The sequence below is a fragment of the Rana temporaria genome, chromosome 12, assembly GCF_905171775.1.
Source record: "Rana temporaria chromosome 12, aRanTem1.1, whole genome shotgun sequence".
Classification (NCBI taxonomy): Eukaryota; Metazoa; Chordata; class Amphibia; order Anura; family Ranidae; genus Rana; species Rana temporaria.
In genome coordinates, this window is record NC_053500.1 from 40,073,187 (window position 1) to 40,093,140 (window position 19,954).

Here is a 19,954-nt window from a genome sequence, read left to right on the forward strand (position 1 = left end):
TTGTTTTAGAAGCTAGCAGAATACACACAGACAATGCCTCCACCCGTATATGTAAAAGAGTTTTGTGTAAGAAAGTTTTAAAGTAAGAAGAGATAGGGGAGGGGGGGTATGAGACACCTCTGGGTTATTCTCTCAGACCAGTGAGGTAATTATGAATCCCGCTTCTCTCACGAAGTTGGCACGCAAATTAAAGCTGATGACTCTTACGAGGAACCCATCCTTAAGAGGAAATCACGCCCACGTTTCTTGGTATAAAGTCAAGGATAGAATGTCTGGGTTTCTTACTCTCAACCATAACATCAGGTAGCACATAGAAAAAGACAGACATTAGAATTTCATCATGAGCTCATACAACGTGAAGCAAACCTATTCATCGTCAGGATCCTCAAGTGGCTTGGGGTTAGGTGGTGGTTCAAACAGGGTGTCTATGGGTAGCTACAGGGCACCTAGCATCCATGGAGGTAGCGGCGGCAGAAATGTCTCTATCTCAAGGGTAGTGTCTTCTGGGGGTAGTGGCCTTGGTAGCTGTTATGGTGGTGGACAAGGTGGTGGACTAGGTGGTGGACAAGGTGGTGGACTAGGTGGTGGACAAGGCGGTGTAGGTAGTGGTTTTGGTGGCAACTACTCATCTAACTTTGGTTATGGCCAAGGAGGTGGATATGGAGGTGGATATGGTGGTGGATTTGGAGGTGGATTTGGAGGTGGATTTGGAGGTGGAGATAGTCTCCTGACTGGAGGGGAGAAGGAAACCATGCAGAACCTGAATGACCGTCTAGCCTCCTACCTGGACAAGGTGCGCGCCCTGGAAGAGGCTAATTCTGATCTGGAGATCAAGATCAGGCAGTGGTATGAGAAGCAAGCCCCCGGGCCATCTCATGACTACAGCCAATACTACAAAATTATTGAGGATCTTCGTAACAAGGTAAGAGAAGTTTCACTACATTACTATTTACACCCACTGTTCAGATTTGAACCGTTATTTAGGTATTTTTATGTGCAAGACTTTATCATGTGGAAAATGTTTTTTATTTATGATGTGAAACATCCAACTCAAAGCAACCAATCCATTCTTTTTTTTTTGTATTCTTCACACCATTATCTCTCTTTGCAAAGCTTCAGGGTGTAATTTTCACTATTATTGCTATTGTTATTAATAATGGCAAGTACTTTATTATTTTACATTGTCTGAAAGATTATTGCAGTGATGGTGAACCTTGGCATCCCAGATGTTTTGGAACTACATTTCCCATGATGCTTAACTACAATGCAAAGTTCATGAGCATCATGGGAAATGTAGTTCCAAAACATCTGGGGTGCCAAGGTTCGCCATCACTGGATTATTGTGTTTGCCTTGCCTTATTTGGTCTCAAAAGCAAATGGCTATTACAATTATACAAAACACAGAAAACGTAAAAAAAAAAAAAAAAAGACAATACATTAATCTAGCACAATATAATAATCTCAAAGTAAACAAACAATACAACTTAACTATTTAGCATTATATATCTGGAATCTTTGTGTTTTCACAACATTACACTATGTATATGCTCAAAACGATGACATCATTCCAGCAATGACTCACACTGATGACACAATCAATGTGAGACATGCAAGCTGGCTTGCACCCATTTTGTACAGGGCCTATAATAAATGATATATACATTAAAGTACTGATACACTGTATATTTAAGCTGTATCCAAATGCCAATATATACTTCTAGAAACATTTTTTAAACCCCCCCCAAAAAACAGTCTCAATAGCAGAAGAAGCAATGATGGTCTTATGACTTGAACTGTCCTATGTTCTGTACACACGATCGGAATTTCTGATGTGGTAAAATCCCATTGAATTTTCCATCGGAATTCCATTCAAGCTGTCTTGCATACACACTGTCAGACCAAATTCCGACTGTCCAAAACGCGGTGATGTAAAACACTACAACGGGCCGAGAAAAATGAAGTTTAATGCTTCCGAGCATGCGTCGTCTTGATTCTGAGCATGCATGTTTTTTTCTCAGTCGGAGTTCCACACAGACGATCAGAATTTCCGATAGGATTTTTTTCCATCAGAAAAAAATAAAACATGTTCTATTTCTAAACTCCGAAAGAAAAAAAGTCTGATGGGGCCCACACATGATCGGAATATCCGATGAAAATATTCTGTCCGTCTTTTTTCATCGTGTGTATAAGGCATTAGGTAAACTCAATTCTTGTTTCTGGTTTCTGTGGGTCCCACAGTTACTTTGTATCATGAGGCCCAACCCCTTAGGCCTTGTTCAGATGTGCGTGAGCCCTTGACGCAAAGGGATCCACAGTGGTTTCGTTTTTCAGACAGCGGTTGACAGGCGACTGGAAGGTTTCCTCATCACCTGTTTTAACCTGGAAACGATGGAACCACCAAGCCGCTACCGCTTGATTGGTTTATATTCGGTGGCGGTACTTCCTGCTGAACATGACAAGGAGTTTAAATTTTACTGCCACATGTGTATAACCCAGAGCTGCGTGTCTTTCTTTAGGTGGGTGATTGTAAAGGTGGTAAAACTGGCAGCCTGTGTGAACGAGCCCTTACCTCCACTTTTATAGACTATTCGCCTGATTTCTGATAAGAAGTGTGATATGATTACAAAGAGCAGTGACGTGCTTGACCAATCTGAAATCAGCTTTCACTAGTCTGAATGTGTTAAATTCCAGAATTCTGAAACTGAAACCTGATTGCATGCTTTTGATTGATACACAACACTATTTTTTCCCACCATGTCATTGTTAAAAAAGCTGATTTTAGTCATAAGAGATAGAAATAACCCAATGTTTTCGTATTTTACATTTCATAGATTCAGAATGCTACTGTGGATAATGCCACCGTGGTCCTGCAGGTTGACAATGCCAAACTGGCCGCCGATGACTTCAGATCCAAGTAAGAATGCGGTCCTAGTTTGGATGCACAAAAGACACTAACATTGAGCAAATACAAGAAACACCATGATAACATTTATACCAATATCGCAACATTAGGTTAACTTTAAATATTCTCATTTTATTTAGGTATGAAACTGAACATTCCCTGAGAATGAATGTTGAGGCTGACATCAACGGCCTTCGCAAAGTTCTGGATGAACTAACCCTAACCAGGTCTGACCTGGAGCTCCAGATTGAGAGCTTAAAGGAAGAGTTGGCCTACTTGAAGAAGAACCATGAAGAGGTATGTTTTTAATAAAAGATATGTATCCAGATATCCTTGAGAAGAATGAGTTTGTGGCTACCTCACTTGCCTGGTGGACACAAGCTGGTTTTAGGGGAAATATGCTTTCAATGCACTCTTTAGTGCCCCATAGTTTCCCGAAGATAAACGTGTTTTCAACAGCTTTTATGGGAACCATAAAATGTGTTGAATTACAATAGCGATTTTGCTATAATGCCTACCTTTTAATTGAATTTCACATTTTACTTGTGTGTTTTTTCATATTGCTGTTGTTGTTTTAATTATTCAGTGTCGAAAATTAGTTGGTAGACAATGCAAATGAGGTAAACTTGAAATCACACATCCTCCCCTTAAAAACTGCTGAGATAAGATTTCTTCTACATAAGGAGTGCATTGTTTTTAATGAGTCAGCTGACTCTCATTTAGATTGAAAAAAGGAGCAGTAAAGCATAACCATGGTGTAGTGCTTCAAAGTAGGAAGCACAGCCTACATTTGTAATGAGCAAATTTGGCTGCCCCTATGCTCAAGGGTAATTATGAATTATACATAGACAAGTGTTTGAAATAATTAAGACACTGGAAAAACATTATTTTTATCAGTGGTTCTCAACCTTTCTAGTGCCGTGGCCCCTTGATAACATTTTACAAGTTGTGGAGACCCATAACAGTAAAATCATTTTCGTAGTGTGGGTTGTCAGCCCACAAGGCAAGACAAGTAATTTGTACCCCTAACCCATGGAAATTTAGCGCTCCTTGAGTCCCTTCCACTCGCATTGTATTAAAACCCCTTATGGAACATTTTAGGATGTACCACTCTCTTTGTTTTCACTTTGTTACCCTTTTATCTCTCTCTATCTTATTTCTTTTCTTTTTTTTTTTTTACCCTGTCCCTCTCTCTAGCCATCTTTCTTGTTTTCTCTCCCTTTTTTCTTTGCTCCTCCTTTTCTCCTTGGTGGGGGGAATGGGGTTGGTGGCAGTGCTGGGGGGAGTTCAGATCAGCCAACTTGGGTGCTCTTGATCAAGGTCATCTGCTGATCTCAGAACTGTAGTGGGGACTTTTAATGGCAACTGTAATCACAGGTAGTGTTACTCACTGTGTCTCCAACTTTGTGGTGTCTTGTAACAGTGACACCAATACCGAAATCAGGAGATAGGGTCTCCTCCAGCCGCTACCACTTCACATTCCTCACCAATCAGCTGACCTCTAGTCTCTGCCCCCCAGCCATGCCGTGAACTGAACGGGTGGCTTCAAAGAGGCTGAGTTGGTGACCACAGGCTCCAGGGACAGCCCTGCTGGGCGGCCACAGGCTCCAGGGACAGCCCTACTGGGCAGACACAAAAAAGACCGGGAAAGTGGTGCGGGGTTCAGGAACAGCCCAGGTTCCCTGGCAAATCATCATTCCGGACCCCCAGGCTGAGAACCACTGATTTATATGAAGCTAATCCCTTTCACATGTATGTCTAAGATTGGCCATACCTGGATAACTTTTCGATCAGCCAGCTGGTCAACAAGCTGGTTCAATAGACGTCAATCATTAGATCGACTTCTCTGGAATGGTAACTCCCATAAATGGATCAAAATTCAGCCAGTCCCTTATGAACTGGCTGAATTTCAGTCCCCTGTTGAACCAACCGAATTTTGATCTATCTATGGCAAGCTTTATAAATCATTGAAAATTAATTTCAGTTTTGAATGCCCTAACTCATATTATCTCCATCCACCCAAAAATTGGAGCAATAACATAAATGACCACTGCATTAGAGTTATGCTAGTCATCCTATATGTAAATAAAACAACATATGATGTGTAAAATGAGATTACAGAACTTCACATTATCTCCTTCTAATAGTAAATTTCTAAAATAAAAATGTTTGTGTACAGGAGATGAATGCCCTGCGTGGACAAGTCCGTGGCACTGTCAATGTGGAAATGGATGCTGCCCCAGCTAATGACCTGAGCAAGATCTTGTCTGAAATGAGAAGCCAATATGAAGGTCTGGCTGAAAAGAACCGAAAGGAAGTTGAAGAATGGTACTTCAAGAGGGTAAGACAGTAATGCAATACTGGTAATTTTGCAGCGATATTACAAAAACTAGCCTATTCCTGACCTAATTATCCTGGAAGAACCCTTAAAGAATTGTTCATATTTTCATATCTAGATATAAAAATAAAACATAAAAAAATAATCATTAATTTCTGTATTTTAATGTAGAATTTTTGCTTGTTTCTGTACAAATTTAACAAATAGTGGCAAAAAAGAAGGAAACTCGTAGTTGTAGTGTTCTCTTGCATGACTGCTGAGGCACAATGGGCCTAGGCACAAACCAACTTTTGATATAATGGGATAAACCCCCACCCTTGCCCTCACCCCATATAAGAAAACACGCTTACAACCATTAGGTTGGAAAGGGCAAGGCCACAGCTTTATTTAAATTCCAATACAGAACATGTGAACACTTTAAACCAGTGCCAGTCACAGTTGTACGGTGAGCACACTTTAAACGTACCTATTTGAATTCCAAAAGGGGCCTATCCATACCATAAGTGCTGGACAGACAGCCTACTTCCAATTTCCAATCAAGGGCATAGCCCATTACAGCAACTTTTAATGCTGGTAAGGTGCAGAAATCGCAGCAAGCTGTGACATACCATCAAGAAAAAAGGGGCGGGAAGGTGGGCAGCTCTTCTAGCCACGTTTCTTCAAAAGGCCCAGAATTCCCTGGGGCAATGCTTTTAGTGAGCTCAGGCCCAGCTCATCCCCCATAACTTTAACCAATCTTGGGTGACCACTCACCCACTGCCTACGCCCAGCACCTGGCCATGCCCCCATCAGCCAATGGTCTCTTTCCCTATAGGGTCTCAAGAGGCCTTCATTGGTGTTATTCTGTGTGAGAAGTGTCTTCTTACATTAGTATCCAGTTGAGAAAAATCCCTCTTACATTAGAGACTAGTGAGAAAAGGGTCTCTTTAGATAGGTGGTCAGTGGGAAGAAAAATATCGAGTTGCATTGGTAGTCTGTGAGAAGAATGTTCCTTTCAGAGACAGCTGAAAAAAAGATAATTAAAGACAGCGGTTACTTACTAAAGAATGAGAGGAAAAGCTCCACAGGTTCCCAAGCCAAGAGTTTGGCCAAGGATATAATCAATGGTACTATGCAGACACTATCGTCCAGGAACTCTAATGCCTCGTACACACGGGCAGCCGGACTTTCCAAGAAAAAAGTCAGACAGGCTTTTTTTCTCGGAAAGTCCATCCGTATGTAGCCTCCATCTAACTTTTTTGTCGAAAGTCGGACGGACCTTAGATAGAGAACCTGCGAACTTCCGACAGACTCATGGTGGACTTTTGCACGGTCAAAAGTCTGACCGTGTGTACGAGGCATTAGTGACTTTCGGTGGAACTCTAGGTTTAAAAGTAATCCAGTTTAAGAAAGGTTGTTTCAGACTGAGGACAAAGTCAGTAACATGTTCAATGTTTATTTCAACCTGACAGACAGAAGAACTGAGCAGAGAAGTTGCAACCCACAGTGAACAGATCCACTCCAGCAAATCAGAAATGACCGACCTCAAACGTACACTTCAAAGCTTAGAAATCGAACTTCAGACCCAATTAAGTATGGTAAGACCTCTGTTCATATGTTTCTCTTTCTCATACCTATTCACTCAAGAAATTCTATCATCATTGTTTCACACACAAAATGGAAACAGTATATAACTTAAATATTTTCGTTTCCTTATTTTAGAAATCAGCATTAGAAGGTACCTTGGCAGACACAGAAGGCCGATATTGCGTACAGCTCTCCCAGATACAGGATCTTATCAGCAGTGTAGAAGCTCAGCTTGGCGAGCTGCGGTCAGATATGGAACGACAGAGCTATGAATACAAAATCCTCATGGACGTCAAGACACGTCTTGAACAGGAAATCGCCACCTACAGACGCCTCCTGGAGGGAGAAGATGTCAAGTAAGTGGAAATTTACAGATAACGAGGAGCAACAATAACTAAAGACATCAGTAGCTATTAAAGAATTATCTTTGCCATCCCAAATATAAGCATCATGCTTTATAACTGCCCTCATCAATCTGAAATTGTAAAATTTCATTGTTCTCAAAACTATCCTGGCTTGTTCAATTCTTATATTTTTTTTCTCTTTTCCTCCCAACAGAATTCCCTACAAAGAAAGTAAGTACAATCCCAGATAACTTCAAACTAACAGATTGCTTTGTGAGTGGAAACAGGGACAAATGCCTAGTACACACGACCGGGATTCCCGACGGGAAAAGGTCCGTTGGAAATCCCGAAGGGAAAACCGAGAACCTGCTCTCTACTTTTCCCCCGTACAGACGATCGGTTTTCCCGTCAGGAAAACTCAGATGAGAGCTTTTTCTCGTGAATCCCGACCGTGTTTATGCTCCATCTGAGTTTTTCCCCACAGGAAAACTGCCAAAAATGGCCGGTTTCTGCTACACATGGCCGGGTTTTCTGATGGGAAAAAAGTCAGTCGGGAATCCCGGCGGGAAAAAAGAGATCTGGTTCTCTTTTTTTTGATTGGCGGGTTTGGCAGTTTTCCCTTTGACAAAACTACGAGGAAGCATACACACGGCCGGGAAGCTCTCCTCGCAGTTTTCCTGTCGGAAAACCCGGTCGCATGTAAGGGGCATAACTCTAATATACAGTAGATTACAGTTAACAAATATTATTTACTTATAGTAAATTTGGTCATATAAGTATTGGGTTCTGTCCCATTTTTCTGTAGACCTGGACAGAGTAAACCTCCATCTAGCTGTCAATAAATGCCAGAGAATGTGTTTTTATTTGGCCAGCAGCTAATTGGGTGGGAGAAGAATGGGGGCTAAGCAGTTGATGCACAGGTGCAGAATGGATTTTTTTTTTAACAAACGAGTTTCTACCAGAGAAAGTGGTTTGATCGGTAAAGTCCATTCATACCAAAGTTGAATCTTAAGAGCAAATTAAATTTTTAAGTACTTTTGAACATCATTTGTTAAGCCGCCAAATGTACTAACATTTGTTAGAAAATCTACTAGTGTATGTCTAGCTCAGGGATATGCAATTAGCGGACCTTTAGCTGTTGTCCCATCATGCCTCTGGGTGTCATGCTTGTGGCTGTCAGTCTTGCTATGCCTCATGGGACTTGTAGTTCTGTAACAGCTGGAGGTCCACTAATTGCATATCCCAGTTCTTTTACTTTGGATTAACCATTCTTTTTAATATAATAGCTACAGTAAAAAAAAGAAAAAATTCCATCCAAGCTAGCCAGTGCTTGATAATATATTTTCATTTCAGGCCCTCAAACCACACGTCAAGTCCGCACCATCATTCAGGAAACCGTTGATGGAAAAGTTGTTTCTTCAAGTGAAAAAGTCCAACATGCAAAGTACTAACGAAATACAGGGTTCCAAATCTAGCACATGTCTGATTGAAAAGATGATGCACGTATTCTAACATGTTCTACAGTTACTGATCCACCTATAACACTGCAGAACCACTGAAATACCATAAAGACTATATCTGATCTGCAAGACATCGATCATTGGATAAATGAAAATCATCAATCATTGATATATTGTGCTGGATCCTTTACTCTTATAATGTCTGCACTGTAATTCTCATGCTACTTCTTGAGGCCTCTTTTTTTATCTCTTTTAACGAATAAAATATTCAGCTTTTTCATGCACTTTTTTTTGCCTGTTTGTTTTATTTGTTAATATTATTATTTTTTTAAGGGGAAACTCAGTTCCACCACCTCTGGCTCAGACCCTTGGAGGGGGGGGGGGGGGGCTGCTCATCACAATCACTTGTAAACACAGAAGTCTGGTTTCTGTGTTTACAAGTGACAGCTCTGCACTCTGTGTGCAACCCTCCTGAGCTCTGCACTCTGTATGTAATGCAATCCTGGTATTTAATGCCCCTTTAAGACCCTCCTACTGTTTGTGAAAATTGACCACACCCACTATTTGATGTGATTTGGAGGGTGTGTGTAGGGGAGGGGATTTGGGGGGTCGTGGTTGAGTTCCGATGGATCCGATGGACAGAACGGCCTCGGGGGGCTAATATCGTGGGCTTATTGGACAGGTGAGTGTCCTTATTAAAAGTCAGCAGCTACAGTGTTTATAGCGGCTGACTTTAAAAAAGAAAATGTTCGGCTGGAACACCGCTTTAAGGCCCTGTTGGACTGCTTGAATTTTGATCAGTATGTGGCCAGTCTACAAAGGCTGGCCCCGAGGGGGAGGGGGCCCACTGAGACCTACCCTGCACACATGGATGGTTTACAGCTAGGGATGATCGGTGCGGTGGGAGGGACAGCTGTAAGCACCGATTTCTCCCTGCATAGCTTGACAGTCGCTTCTCCTCCTCTCCCTTCCTGCGGCTATCGGTGCTTACAGCTGTCCCTCCCGCGGTACCGATCATCCCTGGTTGTTCTCTGTGTTCTAATCCTCTGCCTCCGTTCTGGTCCCTCCACAGCCAGCTTCTCTCCTCTCCTCTCCTGCCAGATGTCAAGGGATGCGTCACTATGGAGAGCGGAGGAAGGGGCCGGTAAATATGTAATTTACTGGCCCCTTCCTTTCCTGAATTGGACATAGAGAGCGTTTGCTACCGATCGCTTGCCCCCATCATCCGAGCTGTTCAGGCTGGGGGTTAGTCAGTGTGCTCGCCCCCTCCCTTGGGACTACATCCCTGTGGGGAGAGGCTGTGAAATCGAAGGAAAAGGTAAGTGAACCAACAATGCACTAGCTTAAAGAAAATAAAAAACAAACCTTTACAACCCCTTTAACATCAATCTGCGGATGCCAGGAGTGGTTGCAGTCTGTCAAGCATTAGGGTCTATGAGGATATAAATAACAATGGTCATGCAGGGCAGCAGAATTTTAAAGTAGCCTGGGTGACTAGGAGTCATGGCATGGCCGTGGTGGCCATGCAAGCTAAATATTAGCAGACACAGTTTTGTGAATGTGAACTGTGTGTAGCACTACCCCCGAAGGAGCTGCTGGTTTGATTTGCGTGGCACGTTAACTCTGTCTTCTCGCCATCTAGAGTACTGGATGAGAGCTGTAATAAGGTCAGTGTCCCAGCCAGGTAAAAACGATAGAAGCAGAAGCAGGTGAAGGGATAGAAGAAATGGCGGATTCAGGGTTAACTAGCACGCAAACAGTCCTGCTTTCAATGATAAATCTCTTCACCACTCTAGCCAGAGTGGGTATAGTGCACCCGGATAGGCCTCTCTCACCAGCCTAGCAGCCAGAGTGTCACTCAGAAACCTTAGGTTAAAGTCTCTGCCACAGACCCTCCTAAAGATGGAGACAATCTCGGTCCAAAATCCCTCTTAACTGGATTCAGCACCCGGATCTCCTTCACACAGCTTTAGTTGTATCAATAACTGATAGGCGACCACTGTCCAGCCTCTCAGGTATGAAGTGTCCTTCGATGAGTAGATAGGCCTCTCCTGCGACACCAGCCTCGTGCTCGGTGTCCCCCAGACAGGTTCTCCATTGACCGGCTTCCTCCACTTTGGACGGACAGCACAGGACCACTTGTAAATTTGTAGACTACTGAGTCTACGAGGTAGATTAATGCTCCGGACCAATGTGGTCCCGGAGCCAGGAACACAGCAACACACACCCCGGCCAGGAGGGCCGCACACGGGGGTGATGGGACGACTGCCCAGGTGGAAGGCGTGGGGCGCGACGACCTGAACCAATGGCGTCTGCCCCTTAAATACCCCTCCCCAGCATGATTGGCTGCCGAGGAGAAGTATCCACACGGCCCTGATTCCACTGCTGCCCCCTACCGTCTGGAGGTGACTGAAGTCCCCAGACAGGAGGATAGTCACACAGCACAGCCAGGGCTGGAACAGAGGCCTCAAATTTAGTAAAATTAACATGGTCAGAGCCAATTAACTCTCTGACCCCCTTCTAAATTTACAACAGCACCTGCTATAAAAGTAGCCAGGCACTACACACTCCCCCCACTAAACTAGATACTGTCCCCAGTGTCAGAACTGTTGGCATCTCAGTCCTGAGTGCCGACCTGAATCCGTCTTTAACAGTAAAGTAAGAGTAAAAGAGGAGAAATGGAAAATAAAACATAACAATGTTTAAAGTTACATATTAGTACAATTTACACCAATATCCCTAACTATCTAGTCTGCCCCATTCTCCGACAGTCTTGATAGAAGATCAACAGGACCTAAAAAACTGAATAATAAAAAAAAACACACTTGCAATATCAACATATTTACATTCCCTAGGGGTGAATGAATCTGCACCTTCCTGTGGCAAAGGCCAAACCTCCTTCCTCCCCCCAGGAGCATTCAAAGAACTAAGTGCTAAGTTGCTGTGAAAGTCCTAGAGACAAAAATAAAACAGTCTCTTTCAGCAAGAAAATTTGCAGAACACTGCCACCTAGCGGCGATGTCCCTGATCAAAAGAAGAAAAATAATTGCACCACCGCTGCTAAATAAACATAGGATACTTTTGCAGAGGAAAAGTTCTCCTGTTTGAGCTGTGAAGTCTTCAGGAACCCTAGTCTAGCTAACTAAACATTTGGATTTCCCCCCAAAGTCAAACACATCACCACAAAAAAAAAAAGAAAAACAGTTCCCGCTGAGGGACTTCTCTAAAGCAGCAAAACACACTGTGAGTCCTTACGTCCTGGGCTCACAGGTAACACCTGGGATCGGGCAAAGTGATAATGTTCCCCTTATCATTTAGCAGGGGGACCGAGTAAACCCGGTCAATATTTCCGGGGCTTTTGATGACGACCCGATCGTGGTATATGTGCCGGCCATAGCTCCATTCCTCCAGACAACCTTCAAACCGATGGTGGACACGAATGAAGGAATAGTATTGCGGGCGGGCTTCGGCACATTTAAATAGTCCCAGATGGCGTCTTTGCACCATTCCTCTTGCATCTTTTCGATCTCTTGCATGAGATCGTTGGGCACATACGGAAACTCCCACCCATAATCAAGGGCTACCTATTTCATGAGGATCCTTTGCAAGCGTGCAGGCTTTGGTAGCGTGCAGGATTGTCCTAGTCCAGGCATGACACAGGCATCGGGGGCCCTTTTTAAAACAGGCAAGTCAACTTGAGGTACAGCAACTTCTTTGGTGTCATTACCTTTCCTCACTGCGACCTCCCAACTTGTTGTCCCCTGAGTCCATCGGGAAGCATGCTCTGAAATCGCGGGTGGTTGTAACACAGGGCCCTTTGCTCCACTTCAACTCGGGCAGCTCCGGCTCGAACCAATGGTCATCACCCGCATCAGAAGAAGAATCAATCTCAGAGCTAGCATACTCCTCCGCAGGCAAACAAGTATGAACAATCTTTGATTTACTGTCCCTGCCCTGCTTACCAGACGTCCTTTTGGCCTCGACAGGGGCAACATCCTCCCTGGAGTCTGGTCCGGGTATGCGCAGGGGAAAATCTCGACCACAGCCGTGGGAGGCCTTTACATATCCCACCTTCTTGAGGGCGAGACACGTGGGTATTATTGCCATGCATGCGGTCTCCGTGACAGCATCCACTTTCACAGCAGGCAAATCTCTTTCATTAGCATCACAGTCACTCACGGTGGGAGACACCATCGGCGTGGCAACCGAAGACACAGTAGTAACAGCGACAGCAGTAGTAGTGGGAGCAGGCCAGGGAGTGACCTCCTCTTCTGTGACAATCCCTGTTATCCAGTCGACCCGATAAGCGCGGGGCGACTCTGTAGGCTGCTCCACTTCAAAAATAAATTCCCTGCATCCTGTGCATTTTGATTACCAGCTCGGTACATCTTGGGCAAGACACGCCACGTGCCTTTACGCTGCCCCATTTGTATACAGCACAAACCTCCCCCAGGACTTCATACGGATTCCAGTGTCTGTCAGGGAAGCTCCAGTGAGGACAGGCATTGGGTTAATTCCCGGAAAGGACATGGGAGGCCTCAGCCTTTCGGATGGCGTTGGGAATGCAGACATGGTTGCACGATCCTCTCTCGTGGGCGGGCAATCGCTCCCTCCCTTGGTGCCAAACTCACCTACGTCTCACGCAGGGTTGGGTAACTCCTCCCACTTGAGTTATTTTCTTGCCACGTTGCTGGGACACGTCACTCCGCTGCACATGCGCCCAGAACTTTTCAGCAATTGGCTTTAACCCCTTCTTCACCGTGCACAGTCCAACACCTTGACAAGTTTTTTCAGACTCTCAATGGCGGAGAAAAAGAAAGAAATCACTCAGTTCACTTGCTAGAGGTAACAGCCAATCCCGGACGAGCCCCCACGTGTAGCATTACCCCCGAAAGAGCTTCTGGTTTGATTTGGGTGGCACGTTACCTCTGTCTTCTCGCCATCTAGGGTACTGGATGAGAGCTGTAATAAAGTCAATGTCCACACGGCAGGTGCCTTTTATGTGCTTTTATTACCCAGCCGGGTAAAAACTATAGAAGCAGAAGTAGGTGAAGGGATAGAAGAAATGGAAATGGCGGATTCAGGGTTAACTAAACGCGGGAATAGCCCTGCTTCCAATGATAAATCTCTTCACTGCTCTAGCCAGAGTGGGTATAGTGCACCTGGATAGGCCTCACTCACCAGCCTAGCAGCCAGAGTGTCACTCGGAAACTTTAGGTTAAAGTCTCTGCCACAGACCCTCCTAAAGATGGAGACAATCTCGGTCCAAAATTCCTCTCAACTGGATTCAGCACCCGGATCTCCTTCACACAGCTTTAGTTGCATCAATAACTGATAGGTGACCACCGTCCAGCCTCTCAGGTACGAAGTGTTCTTCGATAGTAGATAGGCCTCTCCTGCGACACCAGCCTCGTGCTCAGGGTCCCCCAGACATGTTCTCCATAGACCACTTGTAAATTTGTAGACTCAGTCTGCCTACCGAGTCTACGAGGTAGATTAATGCTCCGGACCAACGTGGTCCCGGAGCCAGGAACACAGCAACACACACCCCGGCCAGGAGGGCCACACACGGGGGTGGTGGGATGACTGCCCAGGTGGAAGGCGTGGGGCGGCGACGACCCGAACCAATGGCGTCTGCGCCTTAAATACCCCTCCCCAGCATGTGCAGCGAGGCAATCAACCCTCCTGATTGGCTGCCGAGGAGAAGTATTCACACGACCCTGATTCCACTGCTGCCCCCTACCGTCTGGGGGTGACTGAAGTCCCAAGACAGGAGGATAGGCACACAGCACAGCCAGGGCTGGAACAGAGGCCCCAAATTTAGCCAAATTAACATGGTCAGAGCCAATTATCTCTCTGACCCCCTTCTAAATTTACAACAGCGCCTGCTATAAAAGTAGCCAGGTGCTACATGTGTATAACTAAAGTCCATACTATATGATTTGTTTGTCCCCAGAGGCAGTGTTACATGAGCTATACATTAGATATAGAGAAAGAAACAGTGCATTGCAAGCTGTACCATAGCACAGACAGTGTTACGTGAGCTGCATACTACAAGATAGTGTCAAATACCCTTCAATTCTCTTCTGTAAATACCACCCCGTTCATACCGTCTGCATGCTTTTCTTGCACATAATTCCTGCTGTCATATAATCCTGTACTCCTTTCCTGTGCATACTGTCTGCTGTCTTATCCTTTATACTCTTCTCCTGTAGATACCACTCACTGTCATACCCCCCACACTCCTATCCTGTACATACCACCCACGGTCATACCCTTCATACTCCCCTCCTGCACATATTGTCCACGGAACATGTCCGAACGGCTCCGATTGGCTCCGCTCAGCTCCAACGCCCCCGCACCTCAGGCCAAATGCGGTACCGCACACCGATGTGGCATGAATCCTGCTAGTTTTTCACAAAACGAGCAGGAGTCAAGCCACAGCGGTGTGCAGTACCGCATTTGGCCTGAGGTGCAGGGGGTGCTGGAGCTGCTCAAAACCGAGTCAAGATTTAAAAAAAAAAACAGTGCTCGTTTTGCGAAACGCTCGTTAATTGTGTTACTCGCAATCCAAGGTTTCACTGTACTATCCTTCAATGTAGCAGGTAGTTCCACACCATTACCATAGTGTAAACTCATTACATAATTGGATAAATTAATCACACAACAAGGATTATTGTACTTTTGTGACTTTTAATGAGGCTATTTCTCATTAAGCAAATGTTATTATAAGCTTCCAACCTTGACAATTTGCTAACCACATATTTTTTATTAGAGACCAAGCAAATGCTGAAATATGAATTAATTATTGGCAGTATCTTTGTAATATACAACTCCACATGAAAGTTCTAAATGATGAAAAGTCAATATGAATGGATGGAAGAAAGGTCTGCTTCCTGCATCCACAGAGCACTTGTTATTGCTGGAAACTATAATCCAGTGAATGGAGGAGGGGGTAGAAAGGGCAGGCATAGTCCTACTCTTGACAGCAGCTGGTATTAACTCCTGCATTACTGAAAGATTACTGTTTCAGCCGGCAGGGAAAGGGGGGTGGGGGTGTTTAGTAAAAAAAAAGAAAAAAAAAGTGAATTTACATTTTGAGTATTAAACTTTTACTTAAAATTGCTGATACAGTCCTGTGAAATGTGCAATGCGGCCTTTCACACCACTGTGTTTTGGTGTGTTTTTGTTTACTTGTTAGTTTAAGTTTTTAGACTTATGTTTTATATCTTTTTTTTTTTAAATACAGTAGATAATAAATATGAAAACACAAAAAAGAACTAAAGAGACTGCACTGCAGTAGACATCTCCATTCAGTTAGAATGGTGATGTTTCTAAGAATGAGCTTCACAATAAATAAGGGAGGAGAGCATTTGTAAATTTTAGCTTGAGCTACTGAGATCTGTAAACAAATTTTAACAGAAGGGTAAATAGATAAACATTGAAATAGCACTTAAAGCGGTAGTTCACCCTCCTTTCCATCATTAGACCATTACATTCGGCATCGTAGCGCGAGCTACGGTATGCCGGTCTTAAATTTTTAATCCCCGTACTCACTGTGCTATCGATGATTGAAGAATCCGACTCCCGCGGGGAATGGGCGTGCCTATGGAGAGGGAGGATGATTGACGGCCGGCTCTGGCACGTCACGCTCCCCGAAGACAGCCGGAGTAGGTCTCGGCTATTCACGGCGCCTGCGCACAGGCTATGCGCAGGCGCCGTGAATAGCCAAGCCTATTTCGGCTATTTCCGGAGAAGCGTGACGTGCCAGGGCCGGCCGTCAATCACCTTCTCTCACCATAGGAACGCCCATTCCCCGGATTCTTCAATCATCGATAGCACAGTGAGTACGGGGATAAAAAATGTAAGACCGGCATACCGTAGCTCGCGCTACGATGCCGAATGTAATGGTCTAATAAAAAAAAACTTTTTTTTTTTTTTAACAGGGTGAACCCCCGCTTTAAAGTGGAGTTCCACCCATAAATATAACATTACATCAGTAGTTTTAAAAAAAAATCATTAGTCCTTTAAGAATTTTTTTTTTTTTAGATGCCTTCAAAGTGTTGTTGCTAGGCAGAATAGTTAATCTTCCCACTTCCTGCATCTAGGTGCTTAAGCTTCCTAACCTACACCGCACAGACTCCTGGGAATGTAGTGGGTGTAACTTTCCAGGAGTCTGTGCACTCCCCAGTCTTGAAGAATCATGTGACTTGGACAGTACGGGTGCTGAAACCTGATCTGAAACCTATTACACTACGCCCAGCTTGTGCAGCACTGAGCATGTGCGAGATCTGCAAGGCTGAAATCCAGGAAGTCATACAGTCTGGCTTCATGATGCCCACACTTAAGATGGCCCCAGTCAATTTCTATTTTATAAAGTGTCTAAATGCTGTAACAACCTAACAAAAACGGACCTTAGTTTACAGACTAACTTTACTAGAATACATTAAGCTTGTGTATTACAGGGGTATTTATATTTAAAAAGTGAAATTGTGGCCGGAACTCCGCTTTAAAGCTTCACCTGCTGGCTTTTAATAAGAATATAAAATAAATGTACTTGAAGCAAATATATATTTTTAAGAGTTTTATTTGAATTTTTTAGAATTATATATAATATTTCTGACCACAATGAACAAGTTAAACATGTAAAACTTTAAAGTGACTCTGTATTCTTAAGAATCCTTGTGCTGTCTGTGCTCAATACAATAGAATCATTTGGTGAAAGGGCTGGTATTGAAGTGGTTAACCACTTGCCGACCGCCACCTGTAGATATACGTTGGCAGAATGGCACTGCTGCTCAAAACAACGTACCTGTACATTGCTTTGAATTTGCCACCATGCGGGCGCACGCTCCGTGAGCGTGCCCGCTGGTCTCGATGTCCGCCGGGTGCCTGCGATCGTCTCAAGAAGAGGCAGAATGGGGAGATGCCTATGTAAACAAGACATTTTCCTGTTCTGCCTAGTGCTCCCTGTCATCGGGAGCAGTGATGACTGTCGTGTCACTGGTAGCCCAGCCCCCTCACAGTTTAGAATCACTTCCTAGGACACACTTAACCCCTTCATCGACCTCTAGTGTTTCCCTGCCATTGTCATTTACACATTAATCAGTGCATTTTAATAGCACTGATCGCTGTATAAATGAAAATGGTCGCAAAATAGTGTCAAAAGTGTCCGATGTGCCCGCTATAATGTTGCAGTCCCAATAAAAATCGCAGATCACCGCCATTACTAGTAAAAAAATAAATAATAATAAAAATGCCATAAAACTATCCCCTATTTTGTAGACACTATGGGCCAGATTCACAGAGATCGGCGTATCTCTGTGCAGGCGTAGCGCATCTCATATGCGCTACGCCGACGTAACCTAGAGAGGCAAGTACAGTATTCACAAAGCACTTGCTCCCTAAGTTACGGCGGCGTAACGTAAATGGGCCGGCGTAAGCCTGCGTAATTCAAAGTAGGCGCATGCTCAGAATCACGTCGAATTTACGCCCTAAGATACGACGGCTCAATGGCAACGACGTGAAAGTAACCTACGCCCAGCCCCATTCACGTACAACTTACGTAAACAACGTAAAAACATACGCTTGTTCCGACGTTCATACTTTGCATTACCTGCGCCTCATATAGCAGGGGTAACTTTACGCCGGACGTAAGCCTTATGTAAACGGCGTAGCGGGCGCAAGTACGTTCGTGAATCAGTGTATCTAGGTAATTTGCATATTCGACGCGTAAATCTACGGAAGCGCCCCTAGCGGCTAGCGTAAATATGCACCCAAGATACGACAGCGTAGGAGACTTACGCCGGTCGTATCTTGGCAAAATTCAGGCGTATCTTGTTCCCTGAATAGGGCGCATAGATACGACAGCGCATGTCGGAACTAACGCCGCGTATCAATAGATACGTCGGCGTAAGTCGTCTGTGAATCCGGTCCTATATCTTTTTCGCAAACCGATCAATATACGCTTATTGTGATTTTTTTTTTACCAAAAATATAAATAAGATACATAAGATTTACAGTGATTGGACTTCCAAGTGCACTTTCAGTGCAATTTCAAGTGCACTTTGCACGTGTAGTTTGCACTTGCAGTGCAAAGTGGATTTGCCTTTCGTAAATAACCCCCATTGTGTTTTTTTCAAAATTGTTGCTCTTTTTTTGTTTATAGCGCAAAAAATAAAAACGGCAGAGGTGATAAAATACCACCAAAAGAAAGCTCTATTTGTGGGAAAAAAAGAACGTAAATTTTGTTTGGGTGCCACTTTCCACGACCGCGCAATTTTCAGTTAAAGCAACGCAAAAAGTGCTCTGGTCTGGGGGTAAATTCTTCCGGTGCTGAAGTGGTTAAACACTTCCTACTCTATCCTAATTGACAGAAAAAACATTTTTTGGCTCACTGTACCCAAATAAAGTTTTTATCATTATTTTCACACAAATAGAGCTTTCTTTTGGTGGTATTTATTCACCACAGTTTTATGCGATATAGGTGGAAAAAAAAAACTTTTTTTAGTTGTTATTATAAAATTTTGCAAATACAGTGGAACCTTGGATTATGAGCCAATAATAGGTTCCTGGAGAATGCTTGTAATCCAAAGCACTCGCATATCAAAGCAAGTTTCCCCATAGAAGTCAATGGAAACAAAGATAATTTGTTCTGCATTGACTTCTATTGCATGCAATACCGCATGTGGCCAGAGGTGGCGGGTGCCTGAGAGACTCGGAAACACTTATGCCGCGTACACACGGTCGTTTTTCGGCATGAAAAAAAATGACATTTTTAAAAACGTCATTTAAAATCATCGTGTGTGGGCTTCACATCGTTTTTCGGCTTCACGTCGTCTTTCGGGTTGTAAAAAATGATCGTGTGTGGGATAAAACGACATTTAAACCCGCGCATTCCCAGAAGCGAGTTATGAGACGGGAGCGCTCGTTCTGGTAAAACTACCATTCATAATGGAGTAAGCACATTCATCACGCTGTAACAGACAGAAAAGCGTGAATCGTCTTTTACTAACACGGAATCAGCTAAAAGCAGCCCAAAGGCGAATAGAACTTCCCCTTCAGAGTGCCGTCGTACGTGTTGTACGTCACCGCGCTTTGTTCATCATTTTTCAAAAACGATGGTGTGTGGGCAACATCGTTTTTAATGATGAAGTTGGAAAAACGTTGTTTTTTGGACATGCTGAAAATTTCATTTTTTTTTATGCCGAAAAACGACCGTGTGTACGCGGCATCAGAGACAGCTCGGCTGAACTCAGAAGTCCTCCAAAAGACTCAGAAACACTTGGGAACTGAGTAATTACCAACGGCTCCGAACCGCTCCGAGTGTCACCGACGCACCCGC

General features: G+C 44.0%; 1 protein-coding gene across 1 annotated transcript; it reads left to right on the forward strand.

Annotated features, from left to right (window-relative positions):
• The first annotated feature begins 275 nt into the window (after positions 1-275).
• On the forward strand, positions 276-8,894 carry LOC120919275 (keratin, type I cytoskeletal 17-like). Its single transcript, XM_040331350.1, has 8 exons — positions 276-922; positions 2,832-2,914; positions 3,043-3,199; positions 5,082-5,243; positions 6,692-6,817; positions 6,942-7,162; positions 7,365-7,381; positions 8,504-8,894. Exons 1-8 carry the CDS (start codon positions 341-343, stop codon positions 8,599-8,601), a joined length of 1,446 nt encoding a protein of 481 aa, XP_040187284.1. The 5' UTR covers positions 276-340; the 3' UTR covers positions 8,602-8,894.
• The last annotated feature ends 11,060 nt before the right edge of the window (positions 8,895-19,954 follow it).